At 45.3% G+C, this 26726-nt stretch overlaps 1 protein-coding gene and 1 non-coding gene across 6 annotated transcripts in view; both read right to left on the minus strand.

Moving 5' to 3' along the window:
* Window positions 1-974: 974 nt before the first annotated feature.
* The window catches only part of VPS8 (VPS8 subunit of CORVET complex), a 291024-nt gene continuing 265272 nt past the window's right edge, over window positions 975-26726 (minus strand). For all 5 annotated transcript variants that reach the window (XM_024995281.2, XM_024995278.2, XM_024995290.2 and 2 more), the window contains 2 exons: window positions 4471-4551; window positions 975-1614 (listed from right to left, as the gene is read on the minus strand). In XM_024995281.2, the coding sequence (XP_024851049.1) occupies window positions 1465-1614; window positions 4471-4551 (231 nt within the window). In that variant the 3' untranslated portion in view covers window positions 975-1464. The remainder of the gene's footprint in view (window positions 1615-4470; window positions 4552-26726) is intronic.
* On the minus strand, window positions 15179-15251 carry TRNAK-UUU (transfer RNA lysine (anticodon UUU)). The gene has a single exon. It is a non-coding gene; the product is annotated as a tRNA-Lys (tRNA).

Genomic DNA, 26726 nt, shown 5'->3' on the forward strand with positions numbered 1-26726 from the left:
CAGCAAGCGCTGCATTTTGCTTTGAGATTGTCAAGCTCCTTTGGCTTTGATTTTAGACTCATCATCAAGAAATCAAGAAACCTTCTGATACGGAGCTTGTGGAGTGACATCACTGGCTCTGGACTCAGTTCTGAGTTCGGATCTGTGGTCTACCACTGTGTGTGTCGCCCTGGTTAAATTTTCCTGTGTAAACCTCAGCTTGCTTGTCTGCAGGATGGGGTTGAGACCCTCGTGCGTCTGATTGCTGGTCTTGTACTGTGGCCTTCGTGCACCCCCCCATGCCACCACCTTGCGGAATTTCTGTGCTAAGAGTTCAGCTCACATATCTGGGCAGTATGGCACATGTCTGCACTTCGCGTTCTCAGGCACGGGCTCATTTAGTTTTTATCTTATAAAGAAATGGAAGCTGAGAGAGGTGAACTGACTTGCTCAGGATCACAGCCAGGATGTGGCAGAAGCAGGATTTCTTTTCTATTAGCATTTCTATGTAGTTTCTACATGGATTTCCTGGGGGTTGTTCGAGGGGATTAGAAAGGGCCCAGGGTGATGCCTGTCACCTGGAGAGCTGGGGTGTGGACGGTTACTGGGGTGGTAGGAGCTGTGGGCGTCGGACCTGGAGCTGGACCGGAGCACTGCTCTACAGCTCTGGGAGCCTGGCCGGCCCTGAGTCTGAGGGGTGGACACCCAGTCTCTGCCTGTGTGGTGTGCTCTCCTGTGGTGGTTGGCTCAATGATGTACAAAGTTCTTGGGCCAAGAAATGTGAAAATCCTGCTCTGGCGGCCTGGACCCTGGCCGAGGAGCACCTGGGCGGCTGGTGGTCTGGATGGAGCCTGCGACGTGGCTGCTTATGGAATAAAGGCAGGGCTGCCCCAGTCAGGGCCTTGACTTTGAGCTAATAGAACTGAACTGTGGCCACACAGGTTCTGAACGTCCTTTGTGACTTGGTAGACGGAGAGTGAGACAGTCAGCAGGCCTGAAGGGCATGAACGGGAGGCATTTATTGTTAGAGACGGCAGATGCTAACACTCAAACGGGCTTCAACACAAACGTGAGGCAAGGGAGGTGCCCTGGCCCCCACAGCCCTTCGCTCCCTCCAGCGCAGGCTTCCTTGATGTTGCAGCCCAGCGACCACTGTCCCTCTGGCAGCAGGAGGCAATGGCACCCCATACTAACCACTGGCAGGAGCAGAGGGGCTGGGGTGGCCATGGACTGGGCTGCTGCCCACAGAGCTCTGCCTGTTCTCCACTCTTGGGGGAGAGTCCAACAGACAAAAACACATATCCTTAAATAACTGGATGCAGGTACATCATGTTCATTTGCTTAATAAGCAAAACAAAATCAGTCTGGTGCCCAGGCTGCAACAACATCGGGAGGGCCAGAGTCTCTGTGGCTGGGGGGCATGGGGTCCTCAGGTAACCCCTCCCCTTGCTGGCCTGTCTCGGGGCTCCAGGCCGAGGAAAGACTTCAGTCCTCAGTCACCGGGGGAGGAATGAGCTGCAGCTGGAAGTTCTCCTTCTGGAAGATGCTGTTGAAGGCGGGGCCACTCTGGGACCCTCCAAATGGCCTGCAGCTCTCGCCACTGCGATTCTGGGAGAGTTCCGTGAGGAGGGCCAGCTGCAGAGGAGAGGACGCAGTCAGCGGGGGCTGGAGGTAAGACTGGGCACGGACCCCACACCTGCATCCACATCTAGCTAACCACCACGGTGACTCTGCACATGTTCACATCCTCTGGTAAGGCCTAAATTTCCTCCTTTAACGACGAGGAGGCTGGACATGGTAAGTCTCACAGGCATGTCACACTGTGATACTTTCTGAGCCTCCCTCATGCTGTGTACCTTCTGCAGGCACGTGACCCTGCTGCCCAGCTCACTCCAAACTCCCTCTCTCCTTAGTGGGCTTTCCTCAGAGTGAGTGGTGATCTCTGGCTCTGCGTCCTTGCCTTCATGATCCAGATAGTTCCCGATGGACGCCCCAGCTGCCACTCACGGATGCCACCTTCTCCAGGTGCCCTCCGTGCTTCAGTGTCCAGCAGTGACACCCTCCCTGTTACAGGCTCAGTGCTGGGGGACCTGCCAGGGCAGGCAGACTGTTGATCTAGCCCGCTGCCCGCCGGGAAGATGAGGCACAGAGCCTGATGACCTAGCCCCAAGCTGCCCTTGACGGTCAGAGCAGAGAAGGGTGCCACAGCTGAACTTTACCCGCAGGGGCAGCGGCTGTGAGGACTGAGCCGGCACCTACGGCGGGGCAGGCCTCCTGATGCCAGGACTTCGCATAGCCCCAGGTGACTGCCCCCAGCGCCTTCCAGGCTGCTAGATCCTGCCACCAGGTCTTTCACATGCAATGTGATCCTCCACAACCACCTTCTGGGGAAAAAACCCAGAGCTCCGAGAAGTGAAGTAGCCGGTTCACCCCAGGGGTGAGTGGTAGCCTGGGGTTCAAGCTCCGGTCCCCGGGACAGTTTCCGGTCGGCCGGGTGGCCTGCGGCTCTGCCTCCCCTGGAGATGACACCTGTCACCTGCTCTCTTCCCGCCTCCTCCAGGCTGGCTGTCTTCTACTGCCCTCTGACCTCTGATAAGGGTTCTTTCCTCACCTAGATGACAGTGGCAGGAGGCTTACACGTGTCTGTCCTTCTGTTGAAAACTCACTGCAGAGGCTGTGGTAACTGGGGAGACGTCTGAAGAGCCTTGGTTCACAGTGCCGATTTACCTAAAACACTCCAGTACCTGGCCCTGCTCAGACATGGGACTGTGGTCCGAGGCAGAGTCCCGAACCAGGCTCCCTGCGGGGACTCCCACTGTTGTCGAGCAGGTTACAGAGGCGGGTCCCGCGCTCTGCACAAGCCCCACCCACGCCACTTCCCATCTTCTGTAACCCTCTGGGCTGCCACCAGCCACTGGCATTCTCTGCATACGATGCCGTAACAGGACAGGCAACAGAGGCTACATAAACACCAAGTTCGTTCACACTCAGACACTGAAGTGAAAGGATCAGTCACAAAAATATTTTTTGTTTTCCACTTCTGTACCTTAAGTGTTCTGGAAATTGACTGGGCCCAAATAGTGGCTCAATAGTGTGAAGCAGAACTTCCTGAGAATCAAAGGCCCAGAAACCCCACTCCTGGGGCAGAGCCGGGCTTAGGAAGGGGCAAGGTGAAGCCAGGTCAGTGAACCTCCTGGAAGAAAAGCCTCTGTCCAGACCAGCTCTCAAGAGATGGAACACCATTTTCCCTCTGGGCTGCCACCAACCTAGCAGGTGTGTGGGGAATGGGAAAAGGGAGTGCAGCACAAAAACAAGAGCCTAGAGACAGTCTGTGCAAGCTCAAGGAAAGCGTTGGGAAGAAATCTGGCCCGACTAGAATTCAGGTGTGACTGGGGCAAGGAAGAGCTGGTTGAGTATGACTCCACCTGCAGGGGCTGGAGAGCCTGGGAAGTGTTATAAGCCAGCGGGTAACAGGACTTGGGGGCTTGGAGATGGTGCCCTGCACGCAGCAGAATCTCTAGAGAGGGACAAAAGACCTGCAGTGACCTCTGGGAGCTGGAGGGAAAGGGGAGAAACAGGAGACCGCCCTATGGAGTGGGTGGGGTGGGAAGGATGAGCCCAGGGTGCCAGCAGGTGACCGGATGACAAAGAATGCCACACAGAGACAGGCAGGGGCAAGGAAGAGCAGGGTGTTGGGGCATGACTGCCAGTAGCCCTCTAAATATGTACTCTTCTTTTACAGTTCCAGGATTCAGTAGCGTTAGGGCTTCTGGAATCAAGACCAGGTTCCCTAGTCTCCACTGCAGTTAGGTCACGTGTCTAAGTACTGGACAAAGAAGGTAAGTGGAAGTGGTGTATACAGTTTCTAGGAACTATCCTTAAATAGAGGGCTTATGAACTTCCTTTTCTTCTCCCTTGCTAACAAGAACGCAGATGTGATGGTTGGAGCTGGGGCAAACATGTTGAACCACGTGAGTATAATCCACATATTAGAGATGATAGAACCACTAAGTAGAAGAAATCGAGAAAGATATTCATGGAATGTGCCCTGGGATCCCTGCATTTGCAATTCTATCTTGGTTAAGCCACTACAGTTTGGCATTTATCTTTCATGGCCAAAACAAATTCAACCAGTGCAGATGTACAGCAGAGTCTGGGGCTTAGGGCAGATCTGGGAGTCATCAGTAAAAACAAGGCTCCCAGATGAGGGACTGGGCTTAGGCCTGCTTTCTCTGGAGGCAGCACAAACACAGATGCCCTCCTGTGTCCTCAGCCCAGGGTACGTAGGGGACAGAGATCTTTCCACTTCCTCTGCATCCTTTGCCAAGTTCTCAGTGCTCCCCAGGGTCAGGGCTCCACACACCAAGACAGGGATGCCAGGGCACCTTACAGACTGAGGAGGAGGCTGGAGTGAGGACCTGGGACATGGCATTCCCAAAACAGTAATCATAAATAGGGAGATGAACATCTAGATGACCACATGAACATTACCCTGGAACTTCCTCGGTAGAGATGGCAGAGCTGATCAAATGCTTGGATTTGCTGTGGATCCAGAACAGGTTCTGAGGTTGCCTGAGAAATCAGAAACGCTAGGATTAATAACATCCAAGGGCAGCCTCCATGGAACATGATGCCGTGCTTCCTTCACGCGGAAGAAAACCCACGCTACCAGCAATCCATGAGCTACTGTACTGAATATTTATTACAAGTGGTGCACACCCCCACAGGTCCTTAGTGCCAGCTCTAGGCTGACAACCTCCCTAAGGCTTCTCCGTGTAGCCTCAGTGTTTCCATACTTATGAGCTTCCTTTGGGGTGTCGCGGTTCCTCTTTGCCTTTACTATGGAGAATTTAGCTCCACCCAGCCTTGCACCCCCACATCCAGCACTGAATACAACCAGCAAAGATCCCCTTCTTTGTGCTGGTGGTGGGGCCATGTTACAAATGAAAAACTACGTCATTTCCCTGCCTTACTATAAAGCTGATAGCTACCCAAGGGACTGAGATTTTAGTCTGTTTTGGGGAGAGGGAAAGTCTAATTTGCTTCCCCAGCAGTTTTGCCTTGTCCCACTGGTTACTGTGCCAACACCGTGATCCTGCTCTCTGTGGATCCAATCCAGCTCACAGCTGGAGGAAGAAATGGGATCCTGGCAGAGGCCGCTGTAGGCTTTGGAGTCAGAGGTGACCTGAAATACAAGTTCTGACACTAACCTGCTGGGTGACCCTTAGGCAGGTCCCTTCTCTGACTTGTGAGAGAGGAAAATGCTTCCTTATGGGCTTACTGAATATTAAATTAGATGAGATCCTTTATATAAAATGTCTTTTATCTGCTTGCCACCCCCCCCCCCCAATAAGGGCTCAGTATATGCTGGTTTTTATTACTACAATTCAGAGCATCCTCAGTTAAATGATGGTGTGTTTCAACGAGGAAGGTGTCAACATGAGCGCCTATCCCTGAGAGCTGAGCGAGGGCTCTGGGACTTAAGGGCTGCAGATGGGGGTCTGAAGACTTGTTCTGTTTACAGGAAGTCCTGGCAGGAACAGGGGAGGCAGAGAACAAGTAAACACCACTTGGAACTGTCACCATGTACTGAGCCTTTCCTGCGTGCCAGGCCCTGTGTGCTCTTTGTGGATGAGCTCACTGAACCCTCATAACCACTCTAGGAGGAAGGTGTTGCCATGTCTAGCCCTCCCCAGCCCCTAAGGATTTGAACTTTGAAAAGCGTTACAGTGTTAAGAGGTTATATAAACTTGTGTCCTAGGAATGACTTTGCTGCTTTTCTTCAAAATTTTCCCACCCTTAGGGGGAAGAACCCTAAGCACTAAGACAGAATGGAAATAAGCACCACCCCTGAATAAACCATGCTCGTGAGTGTGAAACAGCTTCACAGCTTCATCTTCTGTGAAAGAATGTGTTTCAATATCGAGAGAGCAGCTGCCAGTAAGGACGCTCACAGCACCTGGGCTTGTGGGATCCCGCTGTGCTCTCCTGGAGACCGGCCCAGGCCGCAGGTGCCCCAAGTCTTCCTGACGCTCTCAGTGACATGGGGATGGCGGAGGTTGGCCCGTGGGAATCCCAAGCCAGGCCACCGGGAAGACAGGAGGATAGACCACAGAGGCCCCACTTTTCATTCTAGACTCACACCTCTGGGTCTCCAGACACTTGGAGGGATCACTCTCTACTCTTGAGAACGTTCCAACTTGCCTTGACACTTTAAGAAACACTTCTCAATCTAATTTGGTAGAAAAATGATTCTGTTCTTGGAGAGAAATTGTGTGGAGTATCACACTTCAGTTTATACTAAGTAAGATGCACAGGGGCGTTCCAAGCTAAAGATGATCTGAAGGTTTGAAAAATACTGCAAACCAAGCTCAAACAAGCAAGAAGAAAAACACATAAATACTTTTGAGAGACTTAACAATGGAAAACATGGTCCTGCCCCAATTTTCCACATCCCTCCAGTACTGCTGGCATGAACTGGGGCCAGGACTGGTTATGGATGACACCTGCCTTTCACTGGTCACTCAGCATCTCAGCTGTGGGGCCTGCCATCCCCACAGTCCATATGACAAGGGACCAAACCACCCTGATCTTACTTTTGCCGATTCCATGGTTACTCCATGATAGAGTTTAAAGGAGGGTCTAAGTGGAACAAAGTCAGGAATGGACTAGGTAAGGTGGCGCTGGGTGGGGGTGCTAAGGTGGTTGATTAAAAAGAAGGCTGTAAAAGCCAAGCTGGAAAATGACGAAATGACAAAAGCAGGAAAAAGCTGTCAGGAGATACACGGCTGTGCTGGTTACGAAAATGCAGATGACGAGCCACCGAAGACATGCCCATCGAGCCCTGTGCCGAGAAAACTGTACTGGACACAATTACTAGTTGTCTAGACTTTGTGCCAATTGTGTTTTCTGTTTTGCTTCTGTCACAAAGGAACTCAAAGCCAAGTGGTCGGTACAGCTAAGTAGCAGCTGTACAGGACGTGTGGCAACAAGGTTAGGTTTTACATTATTTTCCATAGGCACATGGTTTTTAAAATCTAGATTTCTGCATTTATTTCATCATTGGATGTATTTTGGAAGCCAAATCATTTTGTGAAAGTGAAGGTCATGTGAGATCAGAAGTAAAAAATGCACGTGACACACTCACAGATCACTCTCAACGGTGACAAGCGAAAAGCATTCCTTCTACAATTAGGAACAAGACAAGGATGTCCACTCTCACTACTTTCATTCAACATAGTTTTCAAAGTCCTAGCCATGGCACTCAGAGAAGAAAAAGAAAAGGACTCCAAATTGGAAAAGAAGTAAAGCCCTCATTGTTTGCGGATGATATGATACTATACATAGAAAACCCTAAGGCCGCTACCAGAAAACTACTAGGGTCATCAATGAATCTGGTAAAGTTGCAGGATACAAAATTAATACACAGAAATCTCTTGCATTCTTATACACTAACAATGAAAGAGAAATTAAGGAAACAATCCTATTTGCCATCACATAAAAAAAAAAAAAAAAAAAAATCCAGGCATAAACCTACCTGAGGAGGCAAATAACCTCTGCTCAGAAAACTCTTAAGACGCTGATAAAAGTACTGAACGGATAACACAAACGGAAAGGTACACCGTGTACTTGGATTGGAAGAGGCAACACTCAATGAATATACTACCCAAGGCAATCTGCAGACTCAGTGCGATCCCTATCAAATTACCAACGGCATTTTCTACAGAACCAGAACAAAATTTTTAATTTGTATGGAAACACAAAAGGCCCTGAATTATTCCTTAAAAAACTAAAAACAGAACTACCATATGATCCAGCAATCCCACCCATGGGCGTTTATCTGGAGAAGACCATAGTTGGAAAAGATACGTGCACCTCAGCGTTCACTGCAGCACTCTAGCTAAGACGTAGAATGTCTAAATGTTCATCAACAGAAGAATGGATAAAGATGTAGTACATGTAACAATGGGATATTATTCAGCTATTAGAACAAACTATACCATCTGCAGCAACATGGATGGACCTAGAGAGTATCATAGTGAAGTAAGACAGAGAAAGGTAAATGTATCACTTGTATATGCAATCTAATTTTAAAAATGGTACAAGTGAACTTACTTACAAAACAGAAATAGACTAACATTTCACAAACAAACTTATGGTCACCAAAGGGAAAATGTGGAAAAGAAACGTGGAAGGGAGGAATAAATTAGGACTTTCAGATTAACGTATACACAGTACTATACATAAAATAGATAACCAACAAGGACCCCTACTGTCCATGGGATTGCAAAGAGTTAGACACAACTTAGTTACTGAGCAACAATAAGAACAAGAAAGACCTACTGCATACAGCACAGGGAATGCTACTCAATATTCTGTAATAACCTGTATAGAAAAGAATCTGAAAAAGAATGAATATATGTAATGTATAACTCAATCACTTTGCTGTACACCTGAAAGTAACACAACATTGTAAATAGACTGTACTCTAATAAAAATTTTTTAAAGTATAAAATGGTACTGTTAAAAACAGCATCATGCTTTTGTCCCCAGGAAGCACTACATAGTTGATGAGTCTATCCAGGCACAGAATACACTCCTTTGGAGTTTGCTCACTGAGGCAGCAAGTGTAGGAGTCTCAAATGCTGGTCCAACTCATATTTTCTGATCTAGCTCTTCTTCAGTATGAATGTGCATAAGAACCACACAGATCTCGTTAAAATGCAGATTCTGGTTGGAAGGTGCGGGGTGGGGTCCGAGCCTCCAGGCAACACTTGGAGTAGCACCGCTAACCTGTACCCAGAACCACTCAGCACAGCTGGACTTCCTGTCCTCACCCCGTCCTAAGGGGAGCAGAATCTGCTCAGCTTATGGGCATTTGCCTTCTTCACATTCAACTATACCACATCAACCAAACCACCAGCATTTCTCTTTTTCTAAGGTGTCCCAATTAGGTATGTTTTTAACATTCACTGAGTTCACTTTCATCTTAGCAACCCTTAGGTATAATAAGAAAATTTAATGTTTCTGCCACATGGTTTACTGGATTTAATTGCAGGCCCTACACCTACCTACTTTACCATATAAGTTAACACAGGTGTGTAAATTGAGAAGAAAAAGGCTACGAGACCTGCTCAATAGGAATCAAAAATTCACAATCAAGGGTCATAACAAGAGCCTCTACCTTATAAACCCTAGTCCCCCTCTCCTGGAGAGAAAAGCTGGAGTAATAAATAGGTAAGTGTGCACACAAACACATACCCAGAACCATAATTTCAAACATGATATGCCAATGCAGGGTGACTCTGAGTTCCAGGCTTGTCATCATATTCTGCTCGAGGCCCTTACACTCCTTGGAGATACCTAGGGAAGGGATTTTCCAATGACATCCTTCAGAAACTGAAAAATGTGGTTGTTCCATGGGTGTGAAATAACTAAGGTGACAAGTCCTTTCTGATGAAACAAGCCATCATCCTGAACAACGCAGATACTGAACAAAGGTGCAGGCTGGGGCCACCCTGGAACCCTCTGGAAGCAGAGCTGCTGCAGGATGGGATGCCCTGTTCCTGGCCAGGCCGTGCTGTCTCTGTGGAAGTCTATCTGCGAACAGATCATCTGAAGAGATAGCAGAGCTATCTGTAGATGTGCCTGGGACCCAGCAGATGCTCACCTGTCTTAAAATCCTGCCTGGAACAAGACAGAGCCTTTAAAAAAAAAAAAAAAAGGAAGCATTCAGGGAATGACTAATACCTCATGAAGGTGAGGATTTCTATCTGCTTCTCTTTGGGTGCAGCAGTGAGGTGGGGTAAGAAGGAGGGGCAGGACAGGGCCCTGGGAGGGGGCTCGTCCAGAGTCCTCTTCAGCTGGTTTATGCCCCACCCTATGCAGGCTCATCCCCTCTCACCTCCGGGCTTCACGAATGGGGACCAGTTCTCTGGTTCAGGTATTTCTGGGACCTCTGCTATATTAGCACCTGGGGTATAAAGATGAGTCAATCAAGAGGAGCTTAACATCTCATAGATTCTGGGCCATGAGAAATCCATAAGACGATTTCATTTTCTCCAGTGTTGATAAGCAAAGCGTGAGAGATTACTGAGGTATAATAACCATATACACCATATTTACCAGGGCAGCCGCATTTGAAACAACGCTCTCACATTATCTACATATATCGTCAAAATGTCCCTGAAATTACACCATTCTGGGGTCCAGATTACACTCTTGCACACATGAGACACTCTCTCTGAGCACTTCTGTCAATAAATAAGCAGCCACGTGGCTGGCCCATAACTATACTGTGCTTCCTGTAATTGTCTAGCTGTCTCCCTGTTAGCCTGGGAACTTGAATACCAGAACTACTTCTTACTCATCCTTCATTCCCAGTGCTCTGCAGCCAGAAAATGTTCAACCAACATTTGCTGAACATCCCACATCTTCCTTTACTCTGAGTTGTCCATCTTAGGAATCAGAGCGGGCAGCAGCTTGCTCTCCCTGGCCCATTGTGAAATCACTGGCATTGTCTTCCTATTTCTAAGAACTTGATTTTGTAAAGATTCTTTGTGACTTCTGGCATGTTTATCCTGTATCTCAGTGAAATATCTATTTCGTTTTATGTAATTCACTTTAGGGGGAAGGATTATTTCTCAAATGTCAGAAAATACCAGCCCTTTTAAGAAGGAAGGGAAATCTACCAAACCCGTGGGACTTGGTTAAAAGCCTCTTTCTGTTGTAGCTCTGGCATAGCCTGTGCTGGACCCTCCCTCGCATGTCCTGCCCGTGACACTGCAGTGGCTGGCAGCCAAAAGCCTGGGCTCTAGAGCCTGCCTGCCTGTGCCCACACCCCAGCATCACCATCACTGGCACCACAATCGCTGGCAAGTTACCTATTCTCTCTGAGCTAGGGTTTCTATGAGCACAGTGAAGACAGCTGCCCCACATAAAGTGGCTGAGAAGATTAAGGAGTACACAGTAGAAGCCTAGGACTTCGCAAGTCCTCACTTAAGTGTTACTAACTGGAGGCACAGGAGGGCCTCCCGGTTTACACACAATACTGGTCATGTGTACCTAGTCCTAACGTGGCCACTGAACACAGAAAGAAAAGAGACGTCAGAGCACAGTGCAGACAAGACTGGCAACTCTGGCAATGAGAGGGATGGGTGGATGCTGCAGGAGAGAGAGAAGGGGCAGTGGGGGGAAGCCTTGAGCAAGAAGCGCCCCGAAGACAGGGCGCTGTCTCCCACTAACGGGGCCTAGCGCTTGGTCCAGCACGGAACAGCTATGAAATGACTATCCTCTGATCAAACCAATGGAGGCGTGGGAAGGGTGAGCAGATTTTCTACTTACATAGTCACTGAGGTGTTTCTCAACCACCTGGAACTTGCAAAGCAGGAAGTGTGACTTCACACAGCCCTGGCTCCACCTGGATTCTGCGATGACTAGTGAGCAGTTCTGGCTGAGTTATTTAGCTTCTCTCAGCTTCATTAGCTGCAAAACACTACTCTCCAGAATTGTGAGGATCACACTGACATGTGGGTCCGGCACCTTTTTGATGGTCAATAAATGGCCGTGACTGCTGTGCCTGTGTTATGTCTGTGCCTGGGGAAAGCATCTGGAAGGCACAGCACTGGACTGAGAAGCTGGGAACTTGAGTGCTAATCCGGCCATAGGTCCCTGTATAACCTGAGCAGGTCCCACTGCTCTGATGGGTCTGTGTTCTGACCTATTGAAGGGCAGTGCTATCAGGGCCACACTGCCATCTGGGTGCCGTGAGACCACAGGCATTCGGGGCACAAAGGCTGAAGGTAGCGGTGTTTACTGAAGCTAATTGGGGATCTTACTGCAGCATCAGAAGCAAACTAAGGCAACCAACTAGGGCGCTGTCACCAAGACCCATGATAGGGCTGAAGAGAAACAGTAGATTCAGCCTAAGATGCTGTACAGAGAAACTGATTTGCTAAATCAGTGCCATGCTCAAAAGAAAAGTGGGAGCGCCAAACGTGAACACAGTCTCAGTCTCTGCTTTACAGTGCTTTATCCTTAAACAAAGCACCAAACCTAGACCATCTAACCCACAGGCACAGAACTGATCAGGAGTGATTCTCCAATTGGAAGAGAAAGAAACTATCTGCTAGAGCAAATTTCTTTCCTCCCATGTAATGAAGTCCAGTAACAAGAGCTGAAAATTAAACTAGCTGAACATGAAGAGGAAGAAGCAATGACAGCCCCGGACATGTCCTTGTAACACTCAGAATTAAAGTAAATCCAGTGGAAAACGAGGCCCTGATGATCTGGGAGAGCCCCAGGGAGAGGGACGCAGGGCAGAGCGAGTGTGCTAGCCCATTTCAAAGCTCAGTGCCTCCCAGATGGGTGGAAGTGAGCACTGTAATTACATCCGCTGCAAGGAAGAAAACAAACCAGGGCTTTCGGGATTCACAGGCCTCATAAGCACATCAAGCTTGATACAGGAAACAACTCTGATCGCTGCCACCCCAAAGGCTGAGTTCCTAGGAATATGTATAATAACACCAGGCATTCTGGATACAGAGCCTTCCGAGTCATACATGCAGACAGAGGTACTCATGGGAGACTGAGCTCTGCCTGATCATGTCTTATTCTTCACAATAAACAAGGCCCTGAAATAAAAATCCCAGCATCTCCATTCCTAATTGTCTTCCCACATGAGAAGGCTGAGCCTAGAATGTGAGAGACATCGGCTCTTGGTCTAATTTTGTGATACGATTGTCTCCTCTGCACTCCAGGAGCCTTACTGCTGGCGGTTCTGGAATTTGCTGGTGGAGATGGGGGCAGAGTTGGAGCAGAATGGACGTAATGAGAGCCATATTTCCCACTTTCTCTTGCCTTGGCCTCACTATCAAGTCTGTCTTTATTTCTTATACAGTTAAGACTTTTGCTACCATAACAGTTAGAACTGGACATGGAACAACAGACTGGTTCCAAATAGGAAAAGGAGTACGTCAAGGCTGTATACTGTCACCCTGCTTATTTAACTTCTATGCAGAGTACATCATGAGAAACGCTGGACTGTAAGAAACACAAGCTGGAATCAAGATTGCCGGGAGAAATATCAAATAACCTCAGATATGCAGATGACACCACCCTTATGGCACAAAGTGAAGAGGAACTCAAAAGCCTCTTGATGAAAGTGAAAGTGGAGAGTGAAAAAGTTGGCTTAAAGCTCAACATTCAGAAAACGAAGATCATGGCATCCGGTCCCATCACTTCATGGGAAATAGATGGGAAAACAGTGGAAACAGTGTCAGACTTTATTTTTCTGGGCTCCAACATCACTGCAGATGGTGATTGCAGCCATGAAATTAAAAGACACTACTCCTTGGAAGGAAAGTTATGACCAACCTAGATAGCATATTCAAAAGCAGAGACATTACTTTGCCAACAAAGGTTCGTCTAATCAAGACTATGGTTTTTCCTGTGGTCATGTATGGATGTGAGAGTTGGACTGTGAAGAAGGCTGAGCACCGCAGAATTGATGCTTTTGAACTGTGGTGTTGGAGAAGACTCTTGAGAGTCCCTTGGACTGCAAGGAGATCCAACCAGTCCATTCTGAAGGAGATCAGCCCTGGGATTTCTTTGGAAGGACTGATGCTAAAGCTGAAACTCCAGTACTTTGGCCACCTCATGCAAAGAGTTAACTCACTGGAAAAGACTCTGATGCTGGGAGGGATTGTGGGCAGGAGGAGAAGGGGACGACAGAGGATGAGATGGCTGGATGGCGTCACTGACTTGATGGACGTGAGTCTGGGTGAACTCCGGGAGTTAGTGATGGACAGGGAGGCCTGGCGTGCTGTGATTCATGGGGTCGCAAAGAGTCGGGACACGACTGAGCGACTGAACTGAACTGAACTGAACTGAAGCCGACTACACTTTCACTTTTCACTTTCATGCATTGGAGAAGGAAATGGCAACCCACTCCAGTATTCTTGCCTGGAGAATCCCAGGGACGGGGGAGCCTGGTGGGCTGCCGTCTATGGGGTCGCACAGAGTCGGACACGACTGAAGCGACTTAGCAGCAGTAGCAGCAGCAACTGTTTCAAGAGGGCTACCTAGGTGGCGCTACTGGTAAAGAATCCACTTGCCTATGTAGGAGACATAAGGGATGCGGGGGTTTGATCCCTGGGTCCGGAAGGTCCCCTGGAGGAGGGCATGGTAACCCACTCCAGTATTCCTGCTTGGAGAAACCCATGGACAGAGGAGCCTGGTGGGCTACAGTCCATGGGGTCACAAAGATTCAGACATGGCTAAAGTGACAGCACACACACACACAGAAGCTGTTTCAAATTAGAGGTCCTTAATATTTAACCCTTTTGCCTAAAGTGAAACTGACTTCAGAAAGCAGTGATGCCATACTTCCTGCTTCACCTGCAAACAGAAAAAACCTCTCCTAAAATTCCCACCCACAAGGCACAGAATCTGACCTCTCACCTTCATTTCCCAATACCGCAAAACTCTCAGTGAGCTCACAGTTAATAACGAATTAGGTGAAGAAATAATAAAATAAGCTGGTATGTTGCTAAGCTGACTGGAGACAGGAGGGAAACACCGGCAGAACATCTCCTGAGGAGATTTCTCTTAGAACCAGCTGTGAAGGAAGAAAGTGTGTGAGGCTGGACATGGGAATCGTGACAGACTGACTGAAAAATATCCATTAAAAAACCCCACCAACTACAAGACCACAACTGAAAAGAAACAGTACAGTGACTTTTCACAGCAGAGGAAGAAAATGCTGATTTAAGTTTTCTATGATGTGAAAAAGGAGTAACCACCACTAACAGCTAACAGTTATGGAGCAAGTGATTACTGTGTGCCAGCGTGCTCTGCGCCCTGAACTTGTATTATCTCACCTCATCTAATCACCAGACACCCTAAGAGGCTGGTTCTTTCGTCACCCTCATCTTACATTTGAAGGAACTAAGCTCCTGGGCAGGAGGCGCCCAAGGTCACACGGGTTGGTGGCACAGCCCAGATGTGAACTGGGCGGCCCAGGCCCAGGGGTCTCCTCCACTTGCCATGCTCTTGGTATTGGCCTGGAAAAAGCCTGACAGTCACTTTCAAGGGACCCAGAAGGTTTTACCCACACTAGGTACAAACAGCTCATGTAGCTCAGTATCAAACAAATAACCCAATCAAAACATGGGTAAAAGATGTATTTATTTAATTTTGGCACCTGGACAGGGACTTGAACCCTGGGCCCTCTGAGTAAAAGTCTGATGCTCTACCAGCTGAGCTACCTGGGCAGGCAAAAGATCTAAACAGACATTTCTCCAAAGAAGACATACAGATGAGCAAAAACCACTTGAAGAGATGCTCAACATCACTAATTATTACAGAAATGCAAATCAAAACTACAATGAGGTATCATCGCACACTGGTCAGAATGGGCATCATCAAAAAACCTACAAAACAATAAATGCTGGAGAGGGTGTGGAGAAAAGAGAACCCTCCTACAGCATTGGGGGGTATGTAAATTGATAGTCATTATGGAGAACAGTATGGAGGTTCCTTAAACACTAAAAACAGAACTACCATATGAGCCAGCAATCCCACTCCTTGGCATGTATTTGGAGAAAACCATAATTTGAAAAGATACATGCACACCAATGTTAATGGCAGCAGCAGCATTTACAACAGCCAGGACAGGAAAGCAAGCTAAATTTCCATCAACAGAGGAATGGATAAAGAATATTATTCAACAATATTGTGAAGTAATTAGCCTCCTATTTATATATTTAATAAAATAAATAAATTTTGAAAAAGAATATCACTCAGCCATAAAAAGGAACGAAACTGAATCATTTGTAGAGATGTGGATGATCCTAGAGACTCATACAGACTGAAGTTAAGTCAGAAAGAGGGAAACAAAAACTGTAATATTGACACATATATGTGGAATCTAGAAAAATGGTACAGATTATCTTATTTGCAAAACAGAAACAGAGACAGAGGTAGAGAACAAATGTATAGATACCAAGGGGGAAAGGGAGGTGGGATGAATTAGGAGATTGAGATTGATGTATACACTACTGATACTATGTATACAGTAGATAATGAATGAGACTGACTGTATTGCACAGGGAGCTCTGCTCTGCTCTGTGGTAACCCAAATGGGAAGGAAACTTTAAAAAGAGGAGATACATGTATATGTGTAGCTGATTCACTCTGCTGTGTAACTAACACATTATAAAGCAACTATACTCCAATAAAAATTAATAAAAAAGCATATATGTATATACAATGGAATATTATTCAGCCATAAAAAATAAAAAAATGCCATTGGCAGCAACATGGATGGATCTAGAGATTGTCATACTCAGTGAAATAAGTCAGACACAGAAAGACAAATGTCATATGATATCGCTTATATGTGGAATCTAAAAAATGGGAACAAATGAACTTCTTTACAAAACAGAAATAGTTATGAATGTAGATAACAGACTTACGGTTACCCGGGGACAAAGGAGGGAGGGATAAACTGGGAGATTTATGTAAAATAGATAACTAGTAAAAATCTGCTGTATAGCACGAGGAGCTCTACTCAATACTCCATAGTAGCCTATATGGGAAAAGAACCTTAAAAAAAGAGTGGCTATATGCATAACTGAGTCGCTCTGCTGTACACCTGAAACTAAAACAACACTGTAAATCAACTACACCCCAATAAACAATAAAAAAAAAGGAGCACCCTAGGACTGGCTGGGCAGTATGTGAGCCATGCTCTTGAAACACCGATGGCCTCACCTTCTTCAGGAGATCCTTCACTGATCTGTTTTCTAGTTAAAACAACATCCTATAAGGCCTGTGAGGTCTCAACAAAAAGCCCAGGAGGCAGCAGGGTGGATGAAAACCCTCTACAGCTGTCAGTGTCATGCCTACAAGTGCATCTTAGTGGGCTGGGCTGCAGAGGTCCTGTGAGAACCAGCAGTGCTGAGGAACGAGCCGAGCTCCTGCAGGGAGACGCCTCATGCATGGTGAGGAGACAGCGTTATGCGCACATCAGGCCATGAATGTGTTCTGCCAGCACAGAAAAGGCTCTGAGCGGGGCTAACACTAATCCATTGTGTTGATACAGTTGAGGTCAGTTATCTCATCTACAAAACAGAAACCTGCATGACCTTCCTCACATGAGGGGAGTTGACGGGAGGGAAGAAGGGGAGGAGAAGGAAGAAATGGAGAAAACGTTTCCTGTCATCTATTTAAGTCTCTGGCCTTATTCTACTACTTTTATGTTTGATGTGTATCAACCCAACAGGTAGACTTGAGTGTTTGGTTTACATGGGAGGAGTTTCAGACACGTTAAAATACAACTTGTAAGGGGAGCTCCTGACAACAGGTCTAATCCTAAGCCCACTCTCCACGTTAGTAATAACACGAGGTGCTCCGAGTGTGGAGGTGTCAGGGACTTTCGGAGGACAGCCTGAGCTGGGGGCATTCCAGGGGGCTGAGGATCCCTGGGGCCACTGACGAGGGCAGCACCACAGCGCCACGTCACTATACAGATGACACAGTGGCTTTTCTTATTTGGTTGTCCGCCCATTTTGCTCCCTCACAAAAAGCAATGTCCCCCAGTTGGTTTCAAGTCTCTGACGCCTGTATACTCCACCAGTCTATGCTTGGCTACTCCTAACCTGCTTTGGAAAGCAACACCCTGGGAAAAATCTATGGTGGCAAAAATTAATGATCTCACTATGCTTAGAAAAAAAAGGTTTTTTAAAAAACAGATCAGGCAACTGTAGAATGCAGCCTCAACTTTATTTAACTAATGTAGTTCCTTGGCCAAATTTACAAACCTTGCCTGTTATCCTAACAGGGATTATTATTATTATAGAGCCAATTAGTGTAATGGAAAGCTCAGACTCCCAAACACATTAAAAAATAATTGCTGGGTGTCGCCACCCCCATGTCATGGAGGCATTATCTAGAGTCGGCATTATCCAGAGATGTCAGGACACAGACCAGGACCATTGGTAACTAGAAATGGAAAATGAAAGTACCAGGAAATGCCGTGGATGACAACTAGGCTGGGACCCCAACCTCCTTCCTTTCCAGGGGCACGTCCTATGCAAACCTTCATTCCTGCTACATGGTATATTATGGTCCCTCCATTCTTGCTTTTTCTTTCTGTCAGGAAAAGAAAATCTAAAAGGATCCGGAAAGACTTATTTTTATGGGAAGCAGAGAAATGGTATAGACCTAACAGAAGCAGAAGATATTAAGAAGAGATGGCAAGAATACACAGAAGAACTGTACAAAAAAGATCTTCACAACCCAGATAATCACAATGGTGTGATCACTGACCTAGAGCCAGACATCCTGGAATGTGAAGTCAAGTGGGCCTTAGAAAGCATCACTACGAACAAAGCTAGTGGAGGTGATGGAATTCCAGTTGAGCTATTTCAAATCCTGAAAGATGATGCTGTGAAAGTGCTGTACTCAATATGCCAGTAAATTTGGAAAACTCAGCAGTGGCCACAGGACTGGAAAAGGTCAGTTTTCATTCCAATCCCAAAGAAAGGCAATGCCAAAGAATGCTCAACCTTCCGCACAGTTGCACTCATCTCACACGCTAGTAAAGTAATGCTCAAAATTCTCCAAGCAGGCTTCAGCAATATGTGAACTGTGAACTTCCTGATGTTCAAGCTGGTTTTAGAAAAGGCAGAGGAACCAGAGATCAAATTGCCAACATCCGCTGGATCGTCGAAAAAGCAAGAGAGTTCCAGAAAAATATCTATTTCTGCTTTATTGACTATGCCAAAGCCTTTGACTGTGTGGATCACAATAAACTGTGTAAAATTCTTCAAGAGATGGGAATACCAGACCACCTGATCTGCCTCTTGAGAAATTTTTATGCAGGTTAGGAGGCAACAGTTAGAACTGGACATGGAACAATAGACTGGTTCCAAATAGGAAAAGGAGTACGTCAAGGCTGTATATTGTCACCCTGCTTATTTAACTTATATGCAGAGTACATCATGAGAAACACTGGACTGGAAGAAACACAAGCTGGAATCAAGATTGCCGGGAGAAATATCAATAACTTCAGATATGCAGATGACACCACCCTTATGGCACAAAGTGAAGAGGAACTCAAAAGCCTCTTGATGAAAGTGAAAGTGGAGAGTGAAAAAGTTGGCTTAAAGCTCAACATTCAGAAAACTAAGACCATGGCATCCGGTCCCATCACTTCATGGGAAATAGATGGGGAAACAGTGGAAACAATGTCAGACTTTATTTTTCTGGGCTCCAAAATCACTGCAGATGGTGGCTGCAGGCATGAAATTAAAAGACGCTTGCTCCTTGGAAGGAAAGTTATGACCAACCTAGATAGCATATTCAAAAGCAGAGACATTACTTTGCCAACAAAGGTTCATCTAGTCAAGGCTATGGTTTTTCCTGTGGTCATGTATGGATGTGAGAGTTGGACTGTGAAGAAGGCTGAGCGCCGAAGAATTGATGCTTTTGAACTGTGGTGTTGGAGAAAATTCTTGAGAGTCCCCTGGACTGCAAGGAGATCCAACCAGTCCATTCTGAAGGAGATCAGCCCTGGGATTTCTTTGGAAGGAATGATGCTAAAGCTGAAACTCCAGTACTTTAGCCACCTCATGCGAAGGGTTGACTCACTGGAAAAGACTCTGATGCTGGGAGGGATTGGGGGCAAGAGGAGAAGAGGATGACAGAGGATGAGATGGCTGGATGGCATCACTGACTCAAAAGACGTGAGTCTGAGTGAACCCCGGGAGTTGGTGATGGACAGGGAGGCCTGGCGTGCTGCAATTCATGGAGTCGCAAAGAGTTGGACACGACTGAGCGACTGATCTGATCTGATCTAAGTTACAAAGAAAAGCTCCTGAGTGGGATGGCATTTTCTGTCAGTCAGAAATCCCCCTCTGTCTTATTAAAAAATCAAAACAGGGAATTCATATATGTAATTAAGGCTTCCTACCCTTTGATTATCTAACTGATTACTGTCTACTTAAGAGGAAAGTCAAACGATTATCTTGATGGATGCTGCTGTGGAGTAGCAATTAGGACAAAGCTCTCTTCCGAGGGCAGGGTCCTTAATGATTTCCTATCAGAGTCCTGATTGCTGACACATTTTAAATTCCAGTATTCCTGCCCATTTTAACTGGATAAAATGATTACTTGATAACAAGAGGAGTAAAGAGTCAACTGGAAAAGCAAGTTTAACCCTAACATTACATAGCCAAACCCAATTCAAGTTAACAAGTTAATTACAAACCTAAGGAAAAAAAACGCCTGTGCACTGTGGATGTACCCTATTTCTTTTAGACACCAATTTGCTGTCTGCCAAGAGAGAAAGAGATTGTGGACCATTTCTCCTTTTAGATCTTGGTTATTGGGAGATGGAGGGTAGGAAGTGAAGTGAGAAGAAGAAGGTTAAGAAAAGGTACTATATTAAGCTATTTTAACTGAAAAGAAAAAAAACCCCAGCAAACTGGAGACTTCCAAATCTTGCCATTATAAAGTAATACTGCTGAACCAGAGTAGCTCTCCCAACATTAGTAGGTACAAAATCAGCCATATATAAATATAAATATAAATATAAATATAAATATAAATATATCAGTTATTTCCAAATTTGGGACAAAAGGCAGAGTTGGACTGCAATCCTTGCCAGAAGGGAGATCCACCACAGGTGTCCTGTGACTGCCCTGGGGTTCTACCTGGATGCACTTTCTGGACTGCAGCACAGGGAAGGAGAGGCCAAGGGGAAAGTGGCAGTCTTGCTGAGTCGAAGAACTAGAGACAGGAGTCTGGGGCTGGGACATGGGTAGAATTTTGAAAAGGAGGAAGCTGAATTGAGAAGGAGCTCTAGGACTCTATATAGGAGTCCCCTTAAGCAGAGGGTCACCAAGAGTCGGACAGGACTAAGCACAAAGTAAAGTAAGTGAAGCTTCTGACCGATTACTCAGCTGCACATATGCAGGCAAGACTCCAGAGGCCTGTCAGAGAAAAACTGCTGGGGAGCAGCTCTCAACAGCTGTGAGATAAATGGAGCTTCTGGAGGGTACGGAGTGCTGGAAGACATGGGATACTAACTTCTAAGGTGAAAAGGCCTTGATAAACACCTGGGTGTCCACTGAGACCAAAAGAAAAAAGCCATGTATTAGGATCAGGGATATTCTAGATCTGGCCAAACAAAGGTTAAAAGCAAGCCTCAAAAATATGTAGCTGATTTAACAGTAAATTAATAACCTATCAAACAAAACTCAAAAGTCTCTAAAGGAAGACAACAAAATCCAGATGATAGCACATCATCCACAATGATGAGGATAGAATCAAAAGTTTCCAGATATGTGGAACAGGACTTCTAACTGGGAAAGAAGTTGATAGAAACAGACTCAGAGATGACAAATACTGGGTTAGCAGACAAGGAATTTAAAACATATAAATATGCTTAAAGATTTAAAGGAAAGGATAGCCCTAACAACTCAATATACAAGAGAACCTCACTAGAGAAATGGAAACCATAAAAAGAATTAAATGATGGGAGATTAGTAAATGAATCTCTAGCATTGCAAGGTTCCTATATTTTGTGTTAAGTAGTAAAATATTAACTCTAATCAGATTGCAATAATGTAAACATGTAGTCTGCAATTCCTACAGCAACCAGCAAAAAGATAACAACAGAAGAATCAACCAAAATACTAAAAAATACCCAAACAGCCCCAAAGAAAACAAGGAAAAAGGAACAGGAAAGCAAAATACAGATAAATCAAAAAAAGAAAAAGGAAAAGGAGACAGATAAGTCAACAATTATAGTTGGAGACTTTTAACACTCTTCAGTAATTATCAATAATAAGATAACTAGACAAAAAAAATCAGTAAGCATACAGAAGATATAAAGAGCACTAACGACTGTTTTCACTTAATTGAAATTTATAAGAATTATACCCAACAACTGTAGATTACACTTTTGAATGAATAATGTTCATTGAATAATGTTCACATGAATAATGTTCACATTGAGGAACTATATGCTTGGCCATAAAAAAGTCTCAATGACTTTTCAAAGATTTATATCATACAGTGTATGTTCTTTGACCTCAACAGAATTCCATCAGAAATCCACAACAGTAATGTATCTAGTATGACCTAAATCAAGTCATTTATGATTACACAGTGGAAGTGACAAATAGATTCAAGAGATTAGATCTGATAGAGTGATTGCCTGAAGAACTATGGATGGAGGTCTGTAACACTGTACAGGAGGCAGTGATCAAAACCATTCCTGAGAAGAAGAAATTCAACAAGGCAAACGGCTGTCTGAGGAGGCTTTACAAATAACTGAGAAAAGAGAAGAGAAAGGCAAAGGAGAAAAGGAATGATATAGTCATCTGAATGCAGAGTTCCAAAGAATAGCAAGGAGAGATAAGAAAAGTTGTCCTAAGTGAATAAGGCAAAGAAATAGCGGAAAACAATAGAATGGGAAAGACTAGAGATCACTTCAAGAAAATTACAGAGATACCAAGGGAATGTTTCATGCAAAGATGGGCACAATAAAGGACAGAAACAGTATGGGCCTAACAGAAGCAGAAGATACTAAGAAGAGGCGGCAAGAATACAGAGAACTATATGAAAAAGGTCTTAATGACCCAGACAACCACAATGGTGTGATCACTCACCTAGAGCCAGACATCCTGGAATGTGAAGTCAAGTGGGCCTTAGGAAGCATTATTACAAACAAAGTTAGTGGAGGTGATGGAATTCCAGCTAAGTTATTTCAAAGCCTAAAAGATGAAGCTGTTAAACTGCAGCACTCAATATGCCAGCAAATTTGGAAAACTCAACAGTGGCCACAGGACTGGAAAAGGTCAGTTTTCATTCCAATTCCAAAGAAGAGCAATGCCAAAGAATGTTCAAACTACCGTGCTCATTTCATATGCTAGCAAGGTAATGCTCAAAATCCTTCAAGCTAGGCTTCAACAGTACATGAACCAAGAACTTCCAGATGTACAAGCTGGATTTAGAAAAGACAGAGGAACCAGAGATCAAACTGCCAACATCTGCTGGATCATAGAAAAAGCAAGGGAATTCCAGAAAAACATCTACTTCTGCTTCACTGACTACCTTAAAGCCTTTGACTGTGTGGATCACAACAAACTGTAGAAAATTCTTCAAGAGATGGGAATACCAAAGCACCTTACCTGTCTTCTGAAAAACCTGTATGCAGGTCAAGAAACAACAGTTAGAACCAGACATTGAACAACAGACTGGTTCAAAATTGGGAAAGGAGTATGTCAAGGCTGTATTTTGTCACCCTGCTTATTCAACTTACATGCAGAATACATCATGCAAAATGCCAGGTTGGATGAATCACAAGCTGGAATCAAGACTGCTGGGAGACATATCAACAGTCTCAGATATGCAGATGATACCACTCTAATGACAGAAAGTAAAGAGGAACCTTTTGATGAGGGTGAAAGAGGAGAGAGGAACAGCTGGTTTGAAACTCAACATTCAAAAAACTAAGATCAAAGAATCTGGTCCCAATACTTCAGGACAAACAGAAGGGGGAAAAGTGGCAAAATCACTGCAGAGGGTGACTACGGCCATGAAATTCAAGATGCTTGCTCCTTGGAAGGAAAGTTGTGAGAGACAACCCTAGACAGTGTATTAAAGAGCAGAGACATCATTTTGCTGACAAAGGCTCATATAGTCAAAGCTATGGTTTTTCCAGTAGTCATATATGGATGTGACAACTGGACCATAAAGAAGGGTGAATGCCAAATAGTTGATACTTTCAAATTATGATGCTGGAGAAGACTCTTGAGAGTCCCTTGGACTGCAAGGAGATCAGACCATTCAATCCTAAAGGAAATCAGTCCTGAATATTCATTGGAAGGACTGATGCTGAAGCTGAAGCTCCAATACTTAGGCCACCTGATGCGAAGAACTGATTCACTGGAAAAGACCGTGATGCTGGGAAAGGTTGAAGGGAGGAGAAGGGGACGAGAGAGGATGAGATGGTTGGATGGCATCACCATCTTGATGGACATGAATTTGAGCAAGCTCTGGGAGTTGGTGATGGACAGGGAAGCCTGGCGTGCTGCAGTCCATGGGGTCGCAAAGAGTCGGACACGACTGAACAACCTGAACTGACTGAATATATTGGGTACATGTAAAACTTTTATCCTGGGAATCAAGGTGGATGTGTGGGGTAACAATTGAGGCAATGAGAAGGTGGGTTTCACTGTATTTCAACAAACTGTCCTGTTTCAGATTCAGTTCAGTCTCTTGGTCATGTCCAACTCTTTGTGACTCCCTGTTTTAGATAGTGGAGGTTAAAATTTTTTCATTCAAGATTCCTCCTCTCTGAATGCTTTTCAGCTATAACTAAATTCTACTCAAGTATATTTTCATTTTGTTCTGACACTCTCCATTATTTTTGTCCTTTTCTGCTGTTTGCATATTGAAAATTACCTCAAAGCAGTTGAGGAGACAGGTGGGGTATAACATATTAAAAAAAAAAAAAAGGCCACAACAAATAACAAGTTAGAAAGTTAGGCCAGACACTGAAAACGATAGACAGTAGTTTATGCCAAGTACCAAATGAAGTATGAGTAACAACTGCTGTAAGAATTCAAAGGAAGACGTCAAAGACATTTAAATTCCATATTATGAACTGCAAGTGGGTTTCCTGATTATCTCCCTGGCCTATTCACTCTGCCACTATGGTACAGGTTTTCCTCTCTCTCCAAACTCCAAACATTCCTTACTTCCTTCATATTCTCAATTGATTTCTCAGTGAACTAGAAATTGAGGAAGAAAACCTCTCCAAATGTTTGCCACCACAGCCACAACACGGTATCCCAGGCAGAGTGGCCTCTGTGTTGTTCCCAGGTCACACTGGCACTCTCCTGCATCCAGACCACTGCATCTGCTATTGCTTCTGACTGGAATGCTCTTTCCACTCAGGCTCACATGAGTGAAAGTGCAAGTTGCTCAGGTGTGTCTGACTTTTTGTGACCCCATGAAATTCTCCAGGCCAGAATACTGGAGTGGGTAGCCTTTCCCTTCTCCAATCTTCCCAACCCAGGTCTCCCACACTGCAGGCAGATTCTTTACCAACTGAACTATCAGGGAAGCTCCATGACTGAACCTTCAACTTTTTTCAGGTAGAAAACGTTAGCTATCAACCTTCGATGACTACTCCATTTAAAAATGCAATCTTCCTTTTTATCTCCCTCATTGTGTTTTTCCTCCATAGCCTTTTCAGAATATAACACACCATATATCTTTAATATTTCCCCTCTGTCAGCTGAATGTGAGCTCTGTGAAGGCAGAGACTTGGCTTTGTTCCCTGCAGGATCCCCTTGTACACAGACCGGTGCCTGGCTGTACAGAAGGTACTCGATAAATATTTTTCGAATGAAGCAGAATTTGAGCTGGAGGTTAAAAACAAGGCATCACTTGTGAGGGGAGGGAAGGAACGACATTCCAGACTACAGAAAGGAGAGGAAGAGCAAATACGTGGACATGGGATTCATTATGCTTAAGAAAGTGAGAAATTTCCTTTAGTTAAAGAAGAAGGAAAAGAAGAGAAGATGAGGACAAAGTGTGGACTGGTGTGCATCAATGGCCTAAACTGTCAATCTAAACTTATTCAGACTTAACTTTGTTAGCACCAAGGAGCAACTGAAGTTTTCTCAGCATAGAAGAGGTGGAGCAGGGGGCACTGGAGCTCTAGGAGACAGAGGCAGTGGGTCAGTGAAGAGATTCTTGGAAGTAGACAGGTACACTGACTGGGGAATCAGAGCACTACTGAAGCAAATGGGAAGAGTAGGGAAAGACGATTGGCACTGTTGAAGAAGACTTCTCACAGCTAAAAGCAAAACACAGGGAATTAGAGAATTTCTTCTTCCTAACGACTGCAAAGAAATCTCTGTAGAATTTCATTTTCTTTCGCACAGTGCAGTGAAGTTGCTGGAGACAGATATGAATTGCCCTGTGTAGTTCCATAAAAAGGTAGCCTTAACTGAATCAATCAATAAAGGAAAAAGTTATGTGACTCAACCATTTAGAGTGGGGTCTCTTCTTTAAGAAAATGCTGTGTCTGGAATAATAGCTACCATTAACAGCTATTTCACCACAAAACCTGGGGGCTAAAACGTATTCATGTCAAAACAGAATCACAACTAGAATGCCTGTGGGATATGTATGCTGCTGCTGCTAAGTTGCTTCAGTCATATCCCACTCTGTGCGACCCCATAGATGGCAGCCCACCAGGCTCCCCCGTCCCTGAGATTCTCCAGGCAAGAACACTGGAGTGGGTTGCCATTTCCTTCTCCAATGCATGAAAGTGAAAAGTGAAAGTGAAGTCGCTCAGTCGTGTCCGACTCTTCACGACCCCATGGACTGCAGCCTACCAGGCTCCTCCGTCCATGGGATTTTCCAGGCAAGAGTACTGGAGTGGGGCGCCATTATAGAAAACAACAAAAACCACAAAAGTCCCAAAGCAGTGACCTGTCAGACAGAACACACCATATTAAGTAAATACCCACTCTTCATCTTCTCCTCCTTTAACCAAAGATTTCTCACTGTTGGCTGTACATACTCGATTCCATGTTATGATATTCCATGAAAGGACTGGGAGCTTTCAGGGGTGACACAGTAACTGATTTGGGACAGTGGTCCAGACAGAAGGCTGTACTCTAGGTAACAGTATATCAGCCACTCAGGAACATCACGTA

Source organism: Bos taurus, chromosome 1 (assembly GCF_002263795.3).
Source record: "Bos taurus isolate L1 Dominette 01449 registration number 42190680 breed Hereford chromosome 1, ARS-UCD2.0, whole genome shotgun sequence".
NCBI lineage: Eukaryota > Metazoa > Chordata > Mammalia > Artiodactyla > Bovidae > Bos > Bos taurus.